Source organism: Poecilia latipinna, unplaced genomic scaffold (genome assembly GCF_001443285.1).
Source record: "Poecilia latipinna isolate Pla-1442-1.1 unplaced genomic scaffold, P_latipinna-1.0 Scaffold480, whole genome shotgun sequence".
NCBI lineage: Eukaryota > Metazoa > Chordata > Actinopteri > Cyprinodontiformes > Poeciliidae > Poecilia > Poecilia latipinna.
The window spans coordinates 191,433-214,636 of NW_015113096.1; the positions used below are offsets into that span (position 1 = coordinate 191,433).

The window sequence follows — 23,204 nt, forward strand, 5'->3', positions numbered from 1 at the left end:
CTTATATTCTTCTTATATTTATTTAAGAGTACGAAAATGCATAACAATAGCTTAATAAGCTTTAATATATTATTTTGTTATTAAATATAGTGATATGTAATGCAAACTATTAATACTAAGATTTATTACTAAAGCCCAGTGTAAAAATAATTGCCAGATATTGCCAGCATTTATGAATGCAATATTGATATTGTTTCAAAGATAAAGTAAATCCACTGAAACATTAACCCGTTAATAGGAGTATAAATGTAATAAATATTATGTATACTTTGAAAAATAAAAATTCTAGTGGCAAATGAAGGTTAATGAATGGATGACAATCCATTCATTAACTGTTTTTAATCCTTACATAATTAAAAACAGTTAATGTTTTTAATTATGTATATTACTGTTTTTAATCCTTACAGAAGGTCACAAAGCACTAAAATACAAAGATGATGACTTCTTATGCTAAATATATTATGACCAAAAATAATTTTGCTGCAATCTGAAAAAGATTTATTTCATTTTTATAAAAGGATACTTATGTTTGTTTCCCAAGGAAGCTTCATTTAATAATTTGTTGTTCTGAATAAAAAAAAAACATATAACACAAACATTATGCATATTAGTCACAAACATTCTGATTTTTATTTTTGCAGATGATGCAACCACTCTTTGTTCTGATCAGGATTTAAAGCAGCTTTAGGATGTTGTCAGAAATAAATTTATCAACTCAAATGATGAAATTATCCAAAAGCAAATTTATGTTGGTTGGAAATGGAAAAAAATCAAAGAAAAACTTACTGATAGTGGATTCATTCATTAATTGGCGTCATGGTCTATGCACACATGGATATGTGCGTGTTCATAAATGCATGTATGTGTATCCATATACAGGATTACCATTTTGACTAAGAAATAGTATGTAAACTTGGAGCTAGCGCTCGCTAAGCCATTCCTTCTTCCTGCTTCCTTTCAAAGAAATGAAAAACACACATTAAGATCTGCTGAAATCTGAAATGTTGTGATACATACAGGAGGAACCACCTCAACCAAAAACTGATTTCAGTTTTTTGAAATTGACGTGTTTCTATTCAACAAATTCATTTTCGTAATTCCAATTTGCTCAATTTTATGATTAATGGAGATGCAGCTAATTTTATGTTTTTTCTGCTTCAATACAGCTGATTGAAATGCTCAACCTCAGATACAGTTCAGCTGATGAACCATCGTTAGATTCAGGTGTGCTGAACCAGGATAGCGTCCCTTGTTGACTGACTTTGGACACCAATGGCCTAGTTAAAAACAGAGGAACTTAAAGCCAAACACCACAGCAACAACAAACACCAGGATGAGCTTCAGCCAATCAGAAGAAATCAGAGGGTGGGATTTTTCAGGAAGTTCTTCTGGGTTCATTTCGGTTCTGACGGTGACTGGTTTCAGAGAAGGAAGAAGAGGCGGAGGCCTCAGCAGCGGCAGACCTTCCTTCATCTGCTCCTCCAGGACTTTGACTAGGAACTCCTGAGCTCTGCGAGGAAACACGGATGTCGCGAAGAGGTTGCTCTCAGGAACAAAGAAGTGAGGGAGCGAGCCTGTGCGGGCATAGTCCTGTAGCGCAGCCACCAGCTGCAGGAAGCAGGTGGGAAGATGCTGAGGAGCCCAGGAGGAATCATTATACCTGACAGGAAATATTCAGAAATAAATAAATTACTGATAAACCAAGAACCTCAAACATTTCTTCAGATTTCCCCCCAAACAGCTTGTTCACTGTAAATTGGTCTTAATTAATATTTCTTCAGCCTTTCATATAAATCTTTCACCATTCTTGTAAATTTAAATTTAATTTGTTTGGTCGGGGTAATACACATTCATTTCTGCAAATGCTCCAGAATTATCCAAAGGGCTATTTTTCATCTGTTCTTGGACAATGAGTAATTTATCTAGTAAAAAAAAAAATGACTTAACTAATACAATCAGTAAATACAAAACAAAGGAAATTATAAAAAGTATAAGAAAAATCTAAAACTAAATTAAATTAAGACGGTCACAGTGAATTTCTTTGACACATTCTTAAGACAAACTGAAAGTCATGACTTGGGAGAGCTTGAAAAAAAATGCATGCCACACTTTTCAGATTGTTTCATATACATTTGGTGTTATAACCCCCAAAAGTGTAATAATCAATTAGAATGAATGCTTTATCGAGCTGCAGTGTGTCGTTTTAACCCTGGAGTCGGTGTCCGGTCCGCACCTGGTGGACAGAGTGTGCAGGAAGGCCGTCTTGCCGTGGTACGAACACAAGTCCTCCAGCTCTTTGGGGTAGCGCCGCTTCAGACCCTCAATGAGAGACTTCAGCAGCATGAGGCACTGCTTGCTGGGAAATAATGGGGCAGATTAATACAGAAGACAGAAACCTCAACAGTGGGTTGAATCATAAAAACATTTCAGGCTCAGAATCTGGAGTAACATCATCTGTCTGTGCTGCTGTAATCACAAACTGTGAGTATTTAAAAACTGTAAAAGATATTAACATGCAAATTCACTGAGATAAAGTCCAGCTTTGATTGATCAGTTTAAACTTTAAATGGTGGACGGCATGGCGGAGATTTGGAGCTCCTAACAGGGCTGGGTTTTCTCACTTTAATGAAAGGAGTCTGTGGGGAAACGTTCACATTTCATCTCATTTTTGAAACACAGAATACTGCTGCATGTTTTCACGCGTTTGTTATTTTAAAAAGCAGGTAAATAAGCAGAAATGTGTCAAAAATGATAATGCAGTTTAATGCTTTTTGTATGGGATCTTTAAATGCTCAGAGATTTGTATAAAAATAATTTCCCAGAAAGTTGTGGGGCTGAGTTTGAACCCACCGGCAGCATTTGGTGCCTCTGCTCTCACAGCAGGTCTTCTTGTTGCCGTGAGATGTGATGATTTTCTTCTCAATGTGAGAGAAAGAAATCCTCCAGCTTTCTGAAAAACAGCCAAAATAAGAACAGGATGACCAGATGGTGGAGATCAGGAAGCAGATTAATCTCACTTTACACATTTAACCACTAACATTTTCACTGAATCCAAATGTTTAGTCTAACACTGTATTTAACACAGTTTAATAGAAGAATTAATGTGTTGTATTCCTTCTTTTTTGAGTAAAAGTCATTTCTACACCTACTTACTATGAAATTAAAATGAAAATACTTTCTCCCCAACACTTTTTATTATGCACTAAAGAATAATTAAATACGTCATTGAAATTCTCATGCTAAAAAATGAAAAGTTCCCTCTGGAGGGCCACGTTTGTACCGTTTTTGAGCTGCAGTTGGGGGCCACAAAGAAAAGGGTCACAAATGGCCTGGTGCCACACTCTGGGACCCTTGGTTTGATCCAAGCTAATTCAATTATTCTTCTAGTAAGGTTAAAATATGAAACATAAGGCCAAACACATGAGCTTGTCCAAAAAGGTCAGGTGAATAAATTGTGTTTCCAGTTGAAACCACCAGGTGGCGCTAAAGGCAAACATCTGAATTTGCACTGACATAAAAAGTCTTCTTCTCACCTTTGGCGTCTTCACTCAGTTTCCGTCCTTTCTGCCTTTTAGGAACAAAGTAACAAGGTAAGCTCCTGATTTCCTGGCGGAGCTTCGTTCCCAGCCACCTGTCCACGTCGGGGCCGTTTCGCACCGCAGGGGGCCAGCTCTGGACCTCCAAGCACAAACAGCAGCAAACATTTCAAACTCATCAGAGAAACTGCTCATCAAGTGTCATTAAACTGTGCTGAACAGCACAATCTGGTATGTTCTGATGTTTTGAAACAGAATTGAAGATAAATTCAAGTCTGGACTTTGACTAGGCCATCTAACCCACAAATCTGCTTCGGTCTAAACCATCCCATAATATCTCTGATTGTCCTGCTGGACAGCTAAACTGAATAAGTTAACAGATAAATAAATTAAGGCGGCCATATGATCAATTTAAAAATTATTCTTGCTCTTTGAAAGTTTTAAGACAAATTGTCTCTTATTAGGATTTTGTTTGATAAAGTGGAACAATTTGGCACCAAATTATGAACACTAACTCCTTTAATAAAGGAGTGAAGAGATAATCATGCACACTTTGGAAAGGTTTAACTAGTAAGTGAGCCTGTCTCAGAAATCAAGAAATCACCTGATGAATTAAAGTGAACTTTCTGTTCCGAAATGTTTTGAAGGAGCAGATTTATTGATTTATTGATTACCTCCAGAGCCGGAACGACGTCCACAGAAATCAGCTCCTCCCCGCCGCTGTCTCTCCGGCACAGAGACAGAGTGACGGCGGGAGAGTTGGGTTTCTTCCTGTTCAACTCCCACCGGCAGCGATGATCCGGGACTGAACAGGAGAGAAACACAAACCAGAGTCAGAACCTTCACAGTTCAGAAACGTTCAAACATCTGTCCATTCGACTGTCCAGACCTGAGAATCCATGCAGAGCCTGGACCCGACCAGGAGGCGCACACTCTGGACACACAACCCTACACACACTAACTAATGGGCGCAAATATTTGTCTTTGTTCTGCTTATATCAAAAAATACAATTTCACAATTGCGGTGTTTCCATTATTATGTTTCCCAGCCACTTATAGAACAACCAACTAACTATGTCATATTCAGTTGGCATAAAAATGCTATAAATATCAAATATAACTTCAAAGAAATTTGATTTTGTAATTTAAGGCCTTGAAATTGTGTCTTTAAAAGTTCCTGCTCTCTGAAACTCCTCCTTCAGGAAACCATCACTCAGCCCTTTACTGGGAGGAGCTGCGTCTCGAAGCAGAGCTGCACATTGTCCAAAAAAACCAAAACAATCCTCATCCTCCTACCGCTTCCTGTAGTCTTCTTCAACATTTCTGCCAGTAGTAAAACTGGTTGTTGATCATGTGACTCGTTTGATGTGGAAAAGGTGTTTCCATTGCAGTTCTCTGAAATAAAGCTATTTTAATACGGCTGAAAAAACACCAATGCCAAAAACTTTTTTAGGGGTGCTGTGGTGGCAGGGGCAAAGCACAACCCATGTATTGAGGCCTTAGTCCTCATGCTGGTGGTCGCAGGTTCGATTCCCGGCCTGGTGACATTTGCTGCATGTCTTCCCCCTCTTTCCTGTCAAACTACTTTCAAATAAAGGCCACTAGAGCCAAATAAACCTTTAAAAAAAAAATTTCTATAGAAAAAAGAGAATTTTTTCAAAATTGCCATGTTTTTGTTAAGCAAATTTATTTTCATACTTTCAATTTGCGCAATTTTATGGTTAATAGAAACACAGCTACTGGCACCTAAAGTCAGTTTGGAGAACCCAAGCAGGAGGAGAACATGCAAACCCCAAACAGAAAGAAAAATCTGACCCAGATGCTCAGACTTTAGCATCAGCGGTAGAGTAGGGCAGAACCACAGACCTCTGTAGGTCTTCAGGAACTTGCGGACGAGCCGGAACATCTCGGTCAGGATTTTACTGGAGGACAGGGTGAGTCTGTCGTCCAGCAGGAAGTCCTTGATGGGGGTTCGCGTGGGCCGGGTCAGGTCGATGCGGTAGAACAGGCCGGCGTCCAGCTTGGTGGTGCTGAAGCGAGAGGGAACCGGAAGCTTCAGCATCATGTCGAACTCATCAGGGATGTAGATCTGAGGGAGAAACAGAGTCCGACTCTGACCAGATTTACTTTCCAAACCCGACAACATCCAGACGATTTTATTCCTCCTATCAGTTATTCTGAAAAAACACAAAATGCTACCAATGTCATGGTTCGGGGTTTGGTGAGGTGAGATGAGACGCAGGCAGCCAGGATGAAGGTGAAAATGATGAATTTAATGATTCAGAGTCCACAGGAAAACAGACTTAGACGAGGGTGGGACACGACGGCACAGGGAAACAGTTACAAATGACGAGGATCTGACAACGAACACAGACAACAGGTGGGGCTAAATACACACAGGGTAATCAGGGGGATACGACACACCTGGGGAGCAAACAGGGAGGACAGAGACTCACAGGGAACAGGACTACACAGGGAAAACAGGACTGAACACAGAAGAACTCAAAAATAAACACACAGAAACACAGATCACGACAACCAAGTATTTTAGTGGAAATATTAGTACATAAAACAAAACCAATTTACAAATAACTCTTCAGCAAGACATAGGAGTTTGTTTAAAGTCAATAAATCTTTAATGTTGTAGCAAAATTCTTAGTTCATTGGCAGATTATTTCACTCATAATAAGTTTTTTCGCTTTTTGTAAGTTCCAGTCGGTGGAACCAGAGTGTCAAACTGCTGCAGGTTCTGGTCCGTTTCCCCCTGACCTCACCTTGACCTTCTCAAAGTAGCTCCCTGTGGTGAGGAAGTCGGCCGACTGGAACAGCGGCTGGTCGCTGCTGTTCTTCAGGAACCTCAGCAGGTTCTCCCTGAAGTCGTTGACCAACTCGGCGGCCCAGGACCGGTCCTTCTGCCGGATCTTCAGCTCCTTGGCCCGCAGCTTGATCCAGTGGGCCAGATGGGGAGGGATGGGAAGCGGTTCCTCCACCGACAGGGAGCTTTCCACTGCAGGGTGACGGTGATGAGTACGACGCCAAATTAAAAGACATTGCAGGTAGAAAAAAACCGAGTAAATTACTACCAAAAATCTCAGAATTTTCTAGAAAAAAAAACACAAAGAAATTTCTGAGTTTGAAAAGTCAAAGTTTTTTCTAGAAAAATTTTGACCTTTGAAATTCAGAAAATGTCTATTTTTTATGGAAAATGTCTGAGATAAATCGTTTTTTGTCTGAAGTTTACTCCTTTCTCTGGTTTCTGTCTACATCGGTCCAATGTGCCGCTGTACATTGGAGCCAGAAAACGATTCCTCTAACCTGGGCTGATCATCGGTTTTACCTGAGTCTTGCGGCTGAACTCTCGGCCTTCGTCTCACAGGAGAGACGACCTCAGGCTGATTGTCCTCTGTGTCCATCCTTCAGTCGTCTCGGCCTTAAACTGAATATTCAGAGAGAAAAATCTGCAGAAGAAGCAGAAAACGGGCAGCAGCAGTGAGACGCGAGCAGCGGCGTTCTGGATCAGCCGCAGCTGTTTTTTTTAGACAGACTTATGAAGACACTGTTGCAGTAATCAATGCGACTAAATGATCCAGACCTCGCTGTGACATTAGTCCTTTAATCCAGTGTTTTTCAACCTCTGTGCCGCGGCACACTAGTGTACCGTGAGTGATCGTCAGGTGTGCCGTGGAAATTATCCAATTTCACCTGCTGTATTTTCCGGACTATTAGCTGCTACTTTTTTCCTACACTTTGAACATGTGGCTTTTCTGTAGATTTTTCTTCAACCACCAGGGGGCTCTTTAGCAGGAAGTGAATCATTGGAAGTCAAAATTGGAAATCAAAGAAGAATGCGCTATTTGTCATTTAGAACAAGCACATGCTAGCAGCAGGCATGACGGAGAAATGTTTTCAAACTCATATGATGCAGGAGTATCGATCTGGCAGGACAGGAGGGAAATAAAGCCGCTGCACGTAAACTCCGCGTGAACAGAACCGGATTTGGAGACGGAGAACTGGGTCCTTAATATATCCAGCAGTTATTAGGACGCAGCCCTCTGCTGCCCTCTGCTGGGTCCTTATGGGAAACAGAGCGGCAGAGATACCAGTGGCATGGACATCATATACGTTAATGTCTAATGTCTATGACCAGCGGCCTGTAGCCCGGTGCGGCTGATATATGTAAGTTTCCGGGGGGTTCAAAAAATTTGAAGGTACGGTTTATAATATGGTGCGCTCATAGTCCGGAAAATATGGTAATTGGATTGGTCTTGAAAGATTTTTTGAAAATGAATTCATTATCTGCAAATAATGCCATCTTTGAGTGTCTTTGCTGTAGTAGTGACTAGCGGCGTAATCATGTAATTTTATTACCACTAGATGGCAGTAGGTACAGAGCATTTCACATTAAAACAAAAGAATTGTTTTAATGTAAAACAATTCTCAAACAATGTAAAACAATTCACAAACAGTGCCACACACGACAGTGTTGTGGCCCTGTTCAGGTGTTCAGGTGTATTTTTGAAGTGGGCATGTTAAGTGCAATTTGAAATAAGAAATGTAAAATATGATAAAAATAATTTTTTATGTTTATTTGATTTCTATTCAAGACACTTTGATAAGAATGACTATATATATAGGCGGCTACAGAGTATCTTTGTTTACATTTTTGGTTGGTGGTGTGCCTCGTGATTTTTTTCAATTAAAACAATGTATCTTGGCTCAAAAAGGTTGAAAAACACTGCATAATCCCTACAAGTAATAGAAGGCTGACTTTGTAACTGTCTTTATGTGTCTTTGAAGGTTCAAACCCAGATTTCAGCTGATCTCTGGTTTCCAGCTGTAATCACTAAAGGTGTGTGTTGACTCTAGAGCTATAACTCTAGATTGTCCCTCTTCAGCTCCCAAAATAATAACTTAAGTTTAGTTTCTGATCAGCTGGAAAACGTCGTGGCGCCTGCAGACATTGATTTGCTCTCAGCATCTGTTTGGTTTTGAATGGGTTCAGAGTCACCTGGTACATCGTAACGTAGAGCTGTGTATGAATTACGTAGTTTTGAGAGCTAATCTGATTTCTTGCTGTAACCTGAGCGAATGAGATCATTTAGATATTGGACATAAGGGGCCCCAGGATCGGACCTTGGGGTTCCCCACCTGTGAGTTCTGTCAATGAAAAGTTACCTGTTGACACAAAGAGATCCCAGGTGTTCAGGTCAGATTTCAAACCAGTCTGGACCTGAGCCCGACCCAGCTCTCCATTCCAACAGAATCACTTCTGTGGTTTTTCCATTGAACACTAAGACTGCGGTTACCATGGAAACCAGAATGAAATCAGCAGTCTGCCATGTTTCAAATATTAAAAAGCCTGTCTGAGTAGTAATAATAATAATAACAAAGTATTGAGCTTTGATTCAAATATTCTACTTTATTCAGCAACTACTGGATAACAAAACACAGTTACGTAATGCTTAATGTTGTTTTTAATTTAACTATAGATAAACCCCGGCAGTGAAAGGGTTAATGCACGTTTGCAGGAAGGATGGGACAAAATGAGACGTTCAGCTCTTCAGTCCCGGAACGTTCCCTGAGTTCAAACATTCCCTGAGTTGGGAGAAGGAAGTGACAGAAGTTTTCCTGAAATACTTTATTAATTTATTTACTTTCAGACTGGAATGTAGAAATGGATGAAAAACTGTGAAAGAAAAAAATATTTTGGCGATGAACAAAACGGATGGGGAGGAATATGTTCCTTTAGTCCGGATCACATGCTGGTATGTTTTATGACTGCTTGTAAAGCATGTTGTTTAAATGACCTGCTTTTTAAATAAACCCAATCACAACACGAAAAATATTTCTAGATGATTAACTAAACAGCTAAACTACAGAATATCCAGCGATTCCAGTTGGACTTTATTAACCATCGGCTGATTTCATTAAAAACCATTAAAATCATTGAAAAAACCCCAAAACATTAGTTTTGGATTCAACAGAAATAACGAATGAAAAAAGGCAGCATCTCACCTGGGCCAGGTTCTGCTGTGAAAATGTTGTTACCTGAACCGGACCTGGAACCGAGCCGCGTCTCCTGCCCAGCAGAACCTGAGCTCTGCTGTTATTGGTTGGAAGCGCTGACTAGGTTTCGCTTTCATCTACTAGGAAGCGTCAGAAATGAAACCACAAACTGTAACTATGGTGTACGGAAGCACTGACATGCCAAAAATAAAAATCATTCTGGGGAAAATATGCCATCACTTTACTGCAATATCATTAAAATAAAGATTCTTGTGGACAAGTTTAGACTCAAACTTTTTCCATTCACATTTATTTTAACATCCATGTAGGCTTTTCTTTCACTCTAAACAATGCATAATAATTGGTTAGTTTATACACTTTCAATAGTTGAGCAACAAAATTTCCCAAATCTAACAAATTGTGAAAAAAAAACTCAATTACAGACTGAAAGATAAATTCCCATTTTCCAAAATTCTTGGTTTCTCTCCTGACTTTTCTCAAATTTAGAAAAAAAACTTTTTGATTCAAATACTGTTTTATTTGATTGTTTTAGACTCAAAATCAAAATAAAAGATAGAAATTTACATTTTTCGTACACATGGGGTGATGTTTGTAAAGTTGCACAATAAAAAGTGAACAGTAATAATTTGAGTTATTCAGCCAGTAATAGAGAAAAACAGGGTTCATTTCTTTCACATTATTCATTCGTTTATGGAAGTTGTCATTTCAAATAATAGATTTTCATTAGCAAGCGTGATCTTTAGTTCACAAACTAAAGATTTATCTTTGAGCTAAATCTATGACCTAAAACAAACGAAATACTTAGCTCTAGTTGGCCAAAACTAAATATTTAAGTATAAACTAAACACAAAACATATGTATTTAAATACATATTTAAATATGCATTTAAATATGTATTTAAATACAAAATATAGTCTTATATTTAAACTAAATATTTAAATCTTTAGCTTACAAATTAAATAATTAGCTCCAAAATAAAGTTAGCTAAAACTTAATATTTAAATATTTTGTTTTAAATTAAATATTTAAACATTTAGTTTTATATTTAAATATAAATCATACATTTAAATATATATTCCAAATAGTATAGTAAATATTTAATTAGCAAAGTAAATATTTAGCTCTGAACTAAAGCTAGTTAGAAAGCTAAATATTTAGCTTAAAAATAAATATTTAACTCCAAATTAAATAGTTGTCTTGCAAGCTTTATTTTAGTTTGTAAACAAAGTATTTAGCTTTAAACCAAAGTTACGTTTGCTGGCTAAATATTTAGTCAGTAAACAGACTTAAGAGAAAAAGCACATAGAAACAGGAGAAGTGTGTTTGATTCTGTGATATTTTTATTGTTTTGGCTTCATCTTAGTTAACACCAGAGCTTCCAGTTGAAGGCGGAGAATCTGCCTCCTTTCCTGCGGAAACTTTTGCGATGGGCTTTAATCAGCATAATCCAGTCCTTGAGTAGAGATCCATGCCTCAGAGAAGAAGACGGCGTCGGGTGGTGAGGATGAGGAGGAGCTGCAGCTTTCTGCTGGACGTCCTGCATGAAGATTCATTTCTTCTTGTCGGCCTTCTGTGCAGACTTGGTGACTTTTCCGCCGGACGGAGCCTTCTTCTCCACCGTCTTGATGACGCCCACAGCCACCGTCTGCCTCATGTCGCGGACGGCGAAGCGACCTGAGAGGGAAAGGAAACGTCACCAGTGATGGGCGGATTGATACTGAGCTTTCGATTCTCAAGTCCAGGGATCAATACTTTCAATATCCAGTCATCTGAGATAATGGATCTTAACAAAAACATGCTAGAAAGTAACACAATTATTTAGATCTTTTCTAAAGGAGACGGGTTGAAGGGAACTACTTTTTCTTGCGCCTGGTGATAAGTGCGTAGGAACGTAATGCCCAAGCAAGACGAGCTGCTGCGAACACACTACACTGCAAAAACACAAAACCTAACCAACTGCTGTTGGTCCAGTTTCCACTGTAAATATCTTAGTGCACTTTAAATAAGACAAAACTAACTTACAAATAACTTTTGAACAAGATATAGGAGCTTTTTAAAAGTAAATAATTACTTAATACTGATGAAAAAGTGATAGCTAAACTGGCAGATTATCTAATTTATAACAAGGAAAAAATGTCTTGTTATAAGTAAAATTATCTGCCAGTGGAAGTGGTAGTATCGGCCAAAAGTTGAAACTATATTTATATAGTGTTGGTAAATATTGGCAATATAACAGAAATATTAACATCGCATATCGATATTGGCCCAGATTTTCATATCAGTGCATCCCTACATTGGAGCGACATCTTGGATTCTTTATGAAACCAAAAGTTGAATTACTCCACTTGTTTTTAGACTGACCGGTACCAGACCAGTGTCGCCGATTCCACCTGAATTTTCGGTTTAAGTTTCTGGAAACGTAAACAAAGCGACCCCCAGTGGAGGGGCTGACTCACCCAGTGGGGGGTACTGGGAGAAGCTCTCGACACACATGGGTTTCCCAGGCACCATGGTGATGATGGCGGCGTCGCCGGACTTCAGGGCCTTGGGGTTGTCCTCCAGCTTCTTGCCGGAGCGGCGGTCGATCTTCTCCTTCAGCTCGCTGAACTTGCAGGCGATGTGAGCGGTGTGGCAGTCCAGAACCGGGGCGTAACCCTGGGCGATCTGGCCCGGGTGGTTCAGGATGATGACCTGCAAGAGGAGCGACTCATCAGTTAAAGAAACAAACACCGACCTCCTAAATGAGCGAACCACTGGGTGTCAGAGTGATTCCCTCTGTGAGCCAAAAATCCACCTGCAGTTTTATATTATTGTTGTTATTTTGTAATTATGTTATTTACATGATTTATTTTCTTTTTGGATTCTAAATATTAAATGATTGATAATTTGATCAGTTACTCAGTACTCGAGTCAACTTTTTACCAAATAGTTTTTTATTTAAAAACTAGGCAGATTGGCTGCATCTGATCCAGATAAAAGGTTCTGGTTCTGCTTTGCGTCAGTAAACGGGTTCTGCGGCTCACCTGAGCGGTGAAGTTCTCCGCAGCCTGAGGCGGGTCGTTCTTGCTGTCTCCAGCCACGTTGCCGCGGCGGATCTCCTTGACGGAGACGTTCTTGACGTTGAAGCCGACGTTGTCGCCGGGCAGAGCTTCGGGCAGAGACTCGTGGTGCATCTCCACGGACTTCACCTCAGTGGTCAGGTTGGGGGGGGCGAAGGTGACGACCATGCCGGGCTTCAGGATGCCGGTCTCAACGCGGCCCACGGGAACGGTTCCGATACCTGAGAGGGGAAAGTCACTGGGTGTGAGCTGTGTGCTTCAGGTTAGAAAACCCTCAAAATCTACAAAAATGGCTGAAAATATTATTTTATCTTGACATTATGGGCTGCTTTTTATGTTTATTTTACACTAAACTCGGCTTAGTATAAGTGTGGAACAGGGTGTGAATACTTTCTGACATACGACAGACACACATATATACAGTGGTGGAATATACTAACTAAAGTGCTAATCATAAACATTAGTTTCGCTATTGCTAAGGCAACACGGTGTTTAGCTGAAGTTAAAGTTAGCGAAAGCGCTAAACAAAAACATTAGCTCTGTTATTAGCGCGATAGCTGCACCACTTTTACTCACCGCCGATCTTGTAGACGTCCTGCAGCGGCAGCCGGAGGGGCTTGTCGGTGGGACGGGAAGGTGGCATGATGGAGTCCAGGGCCTCCAGCAGGGTCACACCTGTAGCTCCGCCCTCTTTACGCTCAATTTTCCAACCTTTGAACCAGCTCATCTTCAAGTAGAAAAAAGGATTCAGTTCACATGATCGCAATGAGAATCTGATTTGGACTCTGCATCTCACCTTGTCGCTGGCCTCCAGCATGTTGTCTCCATGCCAACCAGAGATGGGGACGAAGGCGACGGTGGCAGGGTTGTAGCCGATCTTCTTGATGTAGGCGCTCACTTCCTTGGTGATCTCCTCGAATCTCTTCTGGCTGTAAGGGGGCTCAGTGGAGTCCATCTTGTTGACACCAACGATGAGCTGCTTCACGCCCAGAGTGTAGGCCAGCAGGGCATGCTCACGGGTCTGCCCGTTCTTGGAGATACCAGCCTCAAACTCACCAACACCAGCAGCAACGATCAGGACGGCGCAGTCAGCCTGGAAAGTTAAGAGTCACTTTAGATTCAAACATTCCAAAATTAAACAAGTCAATCTAATATTGTGGGTTCTTACCTGGGAGGTACCAGTGATCATGTTCTTGATGAAGTCCCTGTGTCCAGGAGCATCAATGATGGTCACGTAGTACTTGCCGGTCTCAAACTTCCACAGAGCGATGTCGATGGTAATACCACGCTCACGCTCGGCCTTCAGTTTGTCCAACACCCAGGCGTACTTGAAGGAGCCTTTTCCCATCTGAGAACAGAACATCACTTTAATCTTGGGTGCATTTTCATGACGGGCCATTGTAGATAGACAAAAAAGGGAGTAATAAATTTTTGTTCTATAAACGCTCTGAAAACTTAAAAAAAAAAAAAAAAAAAAAAAGAACATTTCTCAGTCTGTTCACAGTCTGAAAAGTCAAGCATTTACTGGAAAAACTCAGAAATTTTGAGAATAATGTCAGAAAATTTCTTTAAAAAACTTTGCAACAAAAAAGAGTGAAAAGTTGAAAATTTGCTGGAAAAAATTTGGTATTTTTTAAATTAATCTCAGAAAAAACGGAAATTCCCGTTTTAAAAGTCAACATTTTTCAACTCTTGGAAAAGAAATCTGCTTTTGAAACTGAAATTTCCATGTTTTTTCTAAAAACATTCAATGTGTTCATTCTAGCACATTTCTGACTTTTGGAGCTCACAAACCTCCTTTTTTTAAAATTAAAAACAATCAGAGAGGAATCTCAAAATTTCTGTTTTTTTTTTTTTTTTCCTTAGCAAATTTCTGGCTTTTTGAGCTCAGAAATGTGCTTGTTTCTTCTAGAAAAAGTTTTTAGTGGAAATTTACTGCTCCTTTTCCTTTTGTTACCCACAGTGGCCCTAAAACGTCATCACACATTTTATTTGCAAGTGAACAAAATGCATTTTCCTAATATTAAACGTTCTTATTTATGAGAATTTATCTTTTTTTATATATTTAGCCCATCTTGTTGCAGTACACATTTCAGACACTAGATGGCAGCCTCCACCACAGAGGGTTGCCCCGCCACAGTGATTAGAATCCGAACCGAACCGAACCGAGTGCTGCTGGAACCGACCTCGGCTGCCTCCTTCTCGAACTTCTCGATGGTTCTCTTGTCGATGCCGCCGCATTTGTAGATGAGGTGGCCGGTGGTGGTGGACTTGCCGGAGTCGACGTGGCCGATGACCACGATGTTGATGTGGGTCTTTTCTTTTCCCATTTTACTGACCGGCTGCAAATAAACAGGAGCAGCTTTAACATTTTTTCAGGCTTTTAAGTTCACATTTTCTCTAAAAGCAGCGGCCATTTAATAATTCATTTAAAATTAAACTATTTCAATGATCAGTTACTCATTTTTCAAAGAGTTTTACAAACTTAAAAGGGTTTTACAGCTGAGCAACATGTATTACGTCAGAGGACTTTTCTGTAATAAATATTAGCTTTATATGACTTTAAGACGCAACTAAAGCAGGTCGTTTTAATATAAAATCGCCCTTACCACGCTTAACTTTGAAATTGTGTATGATTAGACTTTTTCTCTATATATTCTGATTGGAGAAATACCTGTTTGAAATATCTTATTCTGTCTAGAATAAATTGCAGATTTACAATTCAGTTGTATTGAGGAGTCAATCCAAGATATCCACAGTTGTCAAACATGTCGTGTAAATGTCTATAGAAGGCTTCAAATCTCATTTTATTCTGGAGTCATTTCAAAGATATCTTGACACCATAATTCAAGGCATTTTTAGATATATAGATTAAACTTTCAAGTTTCACTGCTGATATTTGTCAAAATTTAAGTAGAACTAATTTTGAAAACCGTTTTAGGCTTTATTTCAGATATCTTGAACATTCTGACTGGTCAGAATGACATTACTGTATTAAGTATTCCGACTAGAAAAAAAAAGATTGTGTAGCATTTTGAAATTTTAAGGGATTTTTGAGAAGGTCCCATTTTCAGCTTGGGAACAGTTTAATTTGCTCTATGCTCGACAGCCATTGAGGATTGAAAATTACGGTTCAGGATAGTCGAAACAAGTTATGTGAAATGCATTTACCCAGTTGGAACCAATTTTATGTTAAAACGTCCTGCCATAACCAGCCATTCTAAGGGTGGAAACGTGCTCGTTCCCGACACCGGAAAGTGACGCACCACATGCTGTATTAGCGCCGGTCTCCGGCCTCCATGTTGCGCACAGCCCGCCGCCATGTTGTGTAATGTGAACGCGCGCCATTAGGCGTGTTCATGAAGGTAGACATTTCTCTCCCCTTCAGTCTACATTAAACATTTATTCGGAGGCTCTGCTGTGCTGATGGAAGAGCTTTTAATTCCCAGAATCGGGTTTTCCTCCAAAACGAAGCACCTCCTAAACCATGCTGTCACAGTTGAGATTTAAACTCACTAAACTTTTAGCCTCATTTTCACTCCAGCATGCAGTTAAAAACACTTTCACCAACCTTAGTCCAGCAACCAAAAGGTCCGAGTTAAAGAAGAGACAAAAAGGACCGAACCCGACCCGAGTTGAGCTTTTATACTGAACATAAAGGGAGGGCTGCGCAGCTTCTTGGTTGGTTCCTTCTCTCAAACCAAGCGGTGCCATTGGCTGGAGAGATGACACGTCTCAGTGGACAGCATGGTCAGGAACAGCTGCACCCCGCTTCAGACTTGACCATCCACCCCAGCTAAAGGATGCCAGACAAGCCAATTGCAATTTTTTCAGAAACATTTATTTATTAGTTACCAGCAGCTTTCTTTCCAATTAATTTGTGGCATTTTTTAACATTGAGATACAGTTCTAAACCATTTCCAACTCAAACTGAACTGAGAAGAGGCACTGTCTTGACTTGGGTGACAATGCCAGAGTTCTTTTTTCCTGCGGAAACTTTTGCGATGGGTTTTAATCAGCATAAGCCAGTCCTTGAGTAGAGAGCTGTGCCTCGGGGAAGATGACCCAGGGTGGTACGAGGAGATGGGGGAGGGGGTGGCCCGCAGCTGCCGGCACGCGTCTTGTTGTTGGATGTCCTGCACGACCATTCATTTCTTCTTCTGGGCCTTCTCTGCAGCCTTGGTCGTCTTTCCAGAGACTTCCTTGGTGTCAACGGCCTTGATGACTCCGACAGCCACAGTCTGCCTCATGTCACGCACGGCGAAACGACCTGGAACACAGGTTAGGTGGTGTTAGACAATACTGCAATATACCAATACTACATTAGCTGTAGAACCAGACAGAACACAGAGGCAGGCTCCTACCAAGGGGAGGGTAGTTGGAGAAGGGCTCCACCACCATGGGCTTCTGGGGGATCAGCTTGACGATGGCGGCATCACCAGACTTGACGAACTTGGGGTTGTCCTCAAGCTTCTTGCCGGAACGACGGTCGATCTTCTCAATCAGCTCCTTGAACTTGCAGGCAATGTGAGCAGTGTGGCAGTCCAGAACGGGGGCATAACCCTCGTTGATCTGACCTGGGTGGTTCAGGATGATGACCTGTGGACGAGTCCAGAGTTAGAAACCTACTACCCCAAAACAGAGTCTTGTCTATGCATCAGATGAGCTGCACCAACCTGAGCATTGAAACTATCAGCGGCCTTGGGTGGGTCGTTCTTGCTGTCTCCAGCGACGTATCCACGACGGATTTCCTTGACGGAGACGTTCTTGACGTTGAAGCCAACATTGTCACCGGGTACGGCTTCAGTTAGAGACTCGTGGTGCATCTCCACGGATTTCACCTCAGTGGTCAGGTTAGGGGGGGCGAAAGTGACAACCATGCCGGGCTTCAGGACACCGGTCTCAACACGACCGACTGGGACAGTTCCAATGCCTGGGGGGGTTGAGGGAAGGAGATTTAGACCATCAAATGCACTGGAGTAAGTTCAAATTATGCAAAACAAACTTTGTTTAGGGATTCTTACCGCCAATCTTGTAGACGTCCTGCAGGGGCAGACGAAGGGGCTTGTCTGTGGGACGGGAAGGTGGCAGGATGGCATCCAAGGCATCCAGGAGAGTGGTTCCGTTGGCATTGCCGTCCTTGCGCTCAACTTTCCATCCTTTGAACCAGTTCATCTACAGTCACCGACACAAAAGACTTAGTTTTCTTCATCAGTAACCCCCAAAAAACATTCCCATTTGGTGCCGAGGTCTCACCTTGGTACTAGCCTCCAGCATGTTGTCTCCGTGCCATCCAGAGATGGGGACGAAGGCAACAGCGGCAGGGTTGTAGCCGATCTTCTTGATGTAGGTGCTCACTTCCTTTTGGATTTCCTCAAAACGGGCCTGGCTGTAAGGGGGCTCAGTGGAGTCCATCTTGTTGACACCAACGATGAGCTGCTTCACACCCAGGGTGAAGGCCAGCAGGGCATGCTCACGGGTCTGCCCGTTCTTGGAGATACCAGCCTCAAACTCACCAACACCAGCAGCAACGATCAGGACGGCGCAGTCAGCCTGGAAAGTTAATTGTCACTTTAGATTCAAACATTCCAAAATTAAACAAGTCAATCTAATATTGTGGGTTCTTACCTGGGAGGTACCAGTGATCATGTTCTTGATGAAGTCCCTGTGTCCAGGAGCATCAATGATGGTCACGTAGTACTTGCCGGTCTCAAACTTCCACAGAGCGATGTCGATGGTAATACCACGCTCACGCTCGGCCTTCAGTTTGTCCAACACCCAGGCGTACTTGAAAGAGCCTTTTCCCATCTAACAAAAAAAGAAAAGTTGTGGTTTAACTTCAATTTTAGAGTAAATATTTGTCAGGGAAATTAAAATGCATTTAAAAGATTTAAGAAAACTTAATCCTTTAAAATACAGGTAAATTACTAGACCCATTATGATGTCAATCAAGTTTTATATGAAGTGTTCTTTTTGCCTTGTTTAAATAAAAAACAAACTGAGCCGAATCATAGTAGACGACTTTTCTAAATTCATCTCCAGATAATCCTTCAATTGGTATACAGTTGACATTTGTAAATGTTTATGCAAGAGTACTTATTAACCATACATATACATTTTACTTTAGCTTCATTACTTTTAAGCTCTATTGGTACAGTATTAATTGACTGAACTATTTAAATAAAATTTTAAACACTTGCTTACAAATTGATCATTTAAAGGTCATTCAGTTCATATAACTGAAACTGTTTCAGTGTTTATGCATGTAGGTTTTTAAAGTAGGGTTCTGAACTTGCACTAAAAATGTGTTTTTAAATGTTAAATTTGAACTGGAGCACTTTTGTATTTATAAATTCTAAGTTTCAAATCCGTAATCTCCAGTTTCCGTTAAATGGTCTGCGGCCTACTCTGGATAAAATGCACAGTCACCACTAGCCGTTGCCGCCGGCAGGCCCCACCCCGCGTGCGCGCACACAGTTACAGCTACACTCCTCGTGCCGGGCAGTTGGGCATGCCGACGCCGCCATCTTGGACGTGTTTAAAACGTCCTTAAAAGTTGGATTAAAGGAAAATAAAAGCCTCTCTCACCTCAGCGGCTTCCTTCTCGAACTTCTCGATGGTTCTCTTGTCGATTCCTCCGCATTTGTAGATCAGGTGGCCGGTGGAGGTGGACTTGCCGGAGTCGACATGGCCAATGACCACGATGTTGATATGGGTCTTTTCTTTTCCCATTGTCTTAGTTTCTGTTTAAAAGAAGCAAAAACCACATTAGCCATTTTAGCTTAAAGCGTTTAATACGGAAGCTAAGAGCTAAATGAGTCAAAAGAGGCGTCGGTCGAAGCAAAACGGGCTTAAGCCGGTTTTAATCGGTCATTACTGAAGAGTATGTACTGTTATTAAAGTCTTTAAATCGGGTCAACATAATAAATTTCGCTTTCAAAAACCGCATTTCTACATTACGTTGATATTTTTCTTTAGCTGACTGCTTTGCTAAAAGGCGGAGGCTGCTAGGCCGCAGCGGGCCCCAGGCCAGCCTGAGACACGTGTTACTGCCTGGGCCACGTCGGATAAAGTTACAAAGACCTCCAAATATCCAGAGTCCATCCTGGTCCAGACACCCACACCTGTTACTGGGAAACCCGTCCAGTTGTTCCCAGGAGGAGAGGGACCAGATGCCAACGAAGCATCCTCGGATGTGGGGTTTTCTCTGCCTCCTTTGTTCATTTTCTCTACATACGCTCCCTTTTTAACGCATTTTCTAATCCTAAACTATTGAACTCCACGAAAACAAAAATCCTTCCTCTCATATTCAACGCGGTTAAACATTTTCCATACGTTTAAAATCCAATTCTAAGTGAAAAACTAAACAGGTTACATAACAGCAAACCGTAAAGTTCCGATATGCTTAAGTTAGGAATAAGCCGAAGACGTTTTCTCATTAGCAGGTAAAACACGGCATCGAGGCCTGCGTCATGATTTCTGGTAAATGAATGAATCAGAGCTTAACTCACCGGTGTTTCTGGGTTTTCACGGCCAAAGCTGCTGCCCCTTAGCCAGGTAACAGAAAGAGGAAGAGTAGAGTCGGACTGGGAGGTTTTATACTGCATGGGAGGCGGCCTGGAGGTTCCGTCATCCTCCCTCCGCGCAAAACTCCGCAAATCACGCGCATTCCTGTAAAAAACGTCACCACGCCGGCCGGATGCAGACTAAAACACGCATGGTGGTGTTTCCTCAGCTGGCATAGGAGTTCACACACAAAACAACACATCCACCTTACTCCTGACACTTAAAGATGAAAGAATGCGGTTAAAATATATCCACATTTTCAGTATAAACAATATAAGCATTTTATCTATATATTTTTAAATATCTACTCTACTCAAAAATATTTTAAAATGCTGGCGTTTAACAGTAGCATTTTTTTCAGAACTGCTGCAAAAACTATTTTGTTTTTTTACTTTTACTTGCTAAATAAACAAATTAAACACACACTATTTTAATGACATAAGAAGGTAGTTCTTTGTAGAGTTAAAACAAAAAAGTATCTTGAAGGTTTGCCAGATTACAAAAAAATTCCTAAATGTTCCTCTTTTTTCTGGATTTTTTTTTTTGTGTGTGTGTTTTTAGTGACAAGAACAGTTTGTCTACTTGTTTGTTTATTCATGTTCATTAAATGGTCGTCCCCAAGTCTGCATAGATGATTTTGGTCTATTACTAACAAATTAAATTAAATGCAAAACCCTGGAAATTACCTGTATAATTAAGTGTGGAATAAAAATAAAATACTCCCAGTCTGTTTAATAAAATAATTATTTCACATCCATGCAAAGTTACACAACTGAGAATTTTTTATATAAATTACAAGAGTTTAAATTCATGTTAACTGAGAGATTTGTTACTCTCAGTTAGGAAGGCTGAAGTGACTTACTTTTGAGTGAAATGTTGACGACTATATAACACAAAAGTATTACAGTTTTCAGCTTTTAAACTATTAAAATATAGAAATATGTGACTTGAAATTTTCCTACAGCTCAAAATATAACAAAAGTTCCAACATTTCAGCAAAAAAATGATCAAAATTACAATTAAAATACTTTATTGTGATTGGTAGTAGAACCAAGACGACATTGTTTTGCCCAAACAGTTCCAAAAACTGTAATCAATTTTAAAAATGACTATTAATAACCCATATAACTATGGGTTATATGGGTGTGGACATATTTTCAAGCAAAATATGTCCATTTTGCTTGAAAATAGAACATGTTTTATATAACGTTATATAAAGTTACACAAAGAGGAAAAATACATGTTTTTTCTTTTTAAAAAATCATAAAAGTATTGATTTGTGTTTTGAAAGAAGCCCAAAGCTAATGGGACAATATTTTATAAATTAAGTACAGAAAATATTTGTTTATTAAGTTTAATTTTAAAATGAATTTGTTGTTGTTTTTTGTCCTGCAGGGCTCAGAACTGTTGGGAATAATTATCATCATGAGTCAGGTATAAAGGTTGACATGCTTTAAGTGCCACATTTCATATTTAACAGCTTTCAGACTGATTTCCACCACACAACCCCCACTGGTATCTCTGGGAGGAACGATTGAATCATCAGATTAATTCAGAGGACAGAGATTTGCATTCAAACAATCTGAGAGGGAACAGAGCGTAAAAAGTGTAACTGTTCTTCAGTAAGAGCCAGCAGATGCATATTCAAGGTCTGATTGAATTAAAAGTGACTCTGCAGGAGGGAAGCTGGGCTGCAACCTGGACAGACTGATCAGCATGCAAACCAGTTTAACTCTGTCGCTGCTGCTTTCAGTCCATTGAAGATCAAGTCCAGACAGGCTGCAGATGGGTTCACCAAACCCGTCAGGCTGGAAGGCTGAAAGGAAACATGAGGAGCGACACCTCTAATCACAAGAACAAAACATTCCTGCCATGTTGAGCAACAGTCTTTTAAAATATGGGTGTAAAAATGCAGCCTAGCCTGATTCAACAGATTCTCCTGTTCTGTTCGCAGCAAACTAAAATAAACCTCCTGAGCAAAACAGTCCAGCATCCAGAGAGACATGAAGGGGTTTCAGGCGGTAGCAGGAGCATCCAACAGTCATTCAGAACAATCTTTGTTCTAACTTTACAGGGTTTTCTGGTTGAAATGTAGTTTTTTACCATTATTGAACTTTGAATACTTGAAATTCATCTAAAAATCAGAATTAGGAAATGTTTCAGATATTCAAACATGTTTTAACATTAACCTGAGTAAAAACAAAAAAGCAGTTTTAGTTACAGATGTAAGTTCTCTATGCAAAGAAAGGAATCCTCCGCCTCCTGTTAACCGAACACAATAAAAATATTCTTTATTGTCCACAGGGAGGAAATTCAGGTGTAGCTGTAAAGTAAATTACATTGAGAAACAATGAGATTTAGTTAAATATAAAAACAGGCTTTAAATGGTGAAAAATGGTCAAATGTTACAAGCCATACATGTCATGGATCAGATACAGAGTTACATTCACCGTCCAGCGCTGGGCGTCACTGAGCTCACCTTCTGGATGGAACCAGGTGAGGAAAGACTGAAGAGTTTAGCTGTTATTCTTCTCCTCAGTCTGTTCTGGGGTCTAATCAGTCACACATAAACGTAGTTATGTCAGCTGCAGCATGTGCATGTAAGCAGATAAAAGAGATAGAGGAATAACAAAACAGTTGCACTTAATGTTGTACAGTAAGTGCAACATTTTAACATAAAATTGGTGAAATTACTGTAAATAATGTAAGCTGATGCAAAAGAATCAGGTTTCATGTCAGGATAGTTGTCAAAAATATCAAAAATGTGTCCTCAGTTCAGTGTTCAGGTCACATTTGATCATGATGGGGTCTCATGCCTCCCCTCTCAATATGCTGCCCTGGGTGGTTGCCCATGTTGCACATCGCAACTGAAGGTACATTGATATTTGATTATGCTATAAATGTGTGCCTGGAAAATACATACTACTGCCCCTTTAGGGTTGAAAAATTACATCATCAGAAATATAAAGTTGTGTTCAAATTTTGGTAAATATACTCTTAAAAATAGATTTTTCCA

General features: G+C 40.3%; 3 protein-coding genes across 5 annotated transcripts; all 3 read right to left on the bottom strand.

Moving 5' to 3' along the window:
- Positions 1–601: 601 nt before the first annotated feature.
- Positions 602–9,639, bottom strand: LOC106951929 (cyclic GMP-AMP synthase). Of its 3 annotated transcripts, none has more exons than XM_015039716.1 (9): positions 9,552–9,639; positions 6,874–6,994; positions 6,311–6,543; positions 5,403–5,625; positions 4,211–4,341; positions 3,534–3,678; positions 2,851–2,950; positions 2,234–2,356; positions 602–1,660 (listed from the first exon to the last, which is right to left on the bottom strand). In XM_015039716.1, exons 2-9 carry the CDS (start codon positions 6,947–6,949, stop codon positions 1,282–1,284), a joined length of 1,410 nt encoding a protein of 469 aa, XP_014895202.1. In that variant the 5' UTR covers positions 6,950–6,994; positions 9,552–9,639; the 3' UTR covers positions 602–1,281. The 3 variants fall into 3 exon arrangements, with proteins under 3 accessions (XP_014895202.1, XP_014895203.1, XP_014895201.1); XM_015039717.1 differs by lacking the exon at positions 9,552–9,639 and adding an exon at positions 7,129–7,143; XM_015039715.1 differs by lacking the exon at positions 9,552–9,639 and having other exon boundaries at positions 6,874–7,120.
- A 1,242-nt stretch (positions 9,640–10,881) lies between these two features.
- LOC106951930 (elongation factor 1-alpha) lies at positions 10,882–16,293 on the bottom strand. Its single transcript, XM_015039718.1, has 8 exons — positions 16,194–16,293; positions 14,809–14,964; positions 13,791–13,970; positions 13,419–13,715; positions 13,199–13,349; positions 12,587–12,843; positions 12,020–12,254; positions 10,882–11,237 (listed from the first exon to the last, which is right to left on the bottom strand). The coding sequence occupies exons 2-8, from the start codon at positions 14,950–14,952 to the stop codon at positions 11,113–11,115; spliced, it is 1,389 nt and encodes a 462-aa protein (XP_014895204.1). The 5' UTR covers positions 14,953–14,964; positions 16,194–16,293; the 3' UTR covers positions 10,882–11,112.
- Positions 16,294–16,441: 148 nt separating this feature from the next.
- Positions 16,442–20,241, bottom strand: LOC106951931 (elongation factor 1-alpha). Its single transcript, XM_015039719.1, has 8 exons — positions 20,134–20,241; positions 19,211–19,365; positions 18,251–18,430; positions 17,879–18,175; positions 17,647–17,797; positions 17,299–17,555; positions 16,987–17,221; positions 16,442–16,892 (listed from the first exon to the last, which is right to left on the bottom strand). Exons 2-8 carry the CDS (start codon positions 19,352–19,354, stop codon positions 16,771–16,773), a joined length of 1,386 nt encoding a protein of 461 aa, XP_014895205.1. The 5' UTR covers positions 19,355–19,365; positions 20,134–20,241; the 3' UTR covers positions 16,442–16,770.
- Between the last annotated feature and the right edge of the window lie 2,963 nt (positions 20,242–23,204).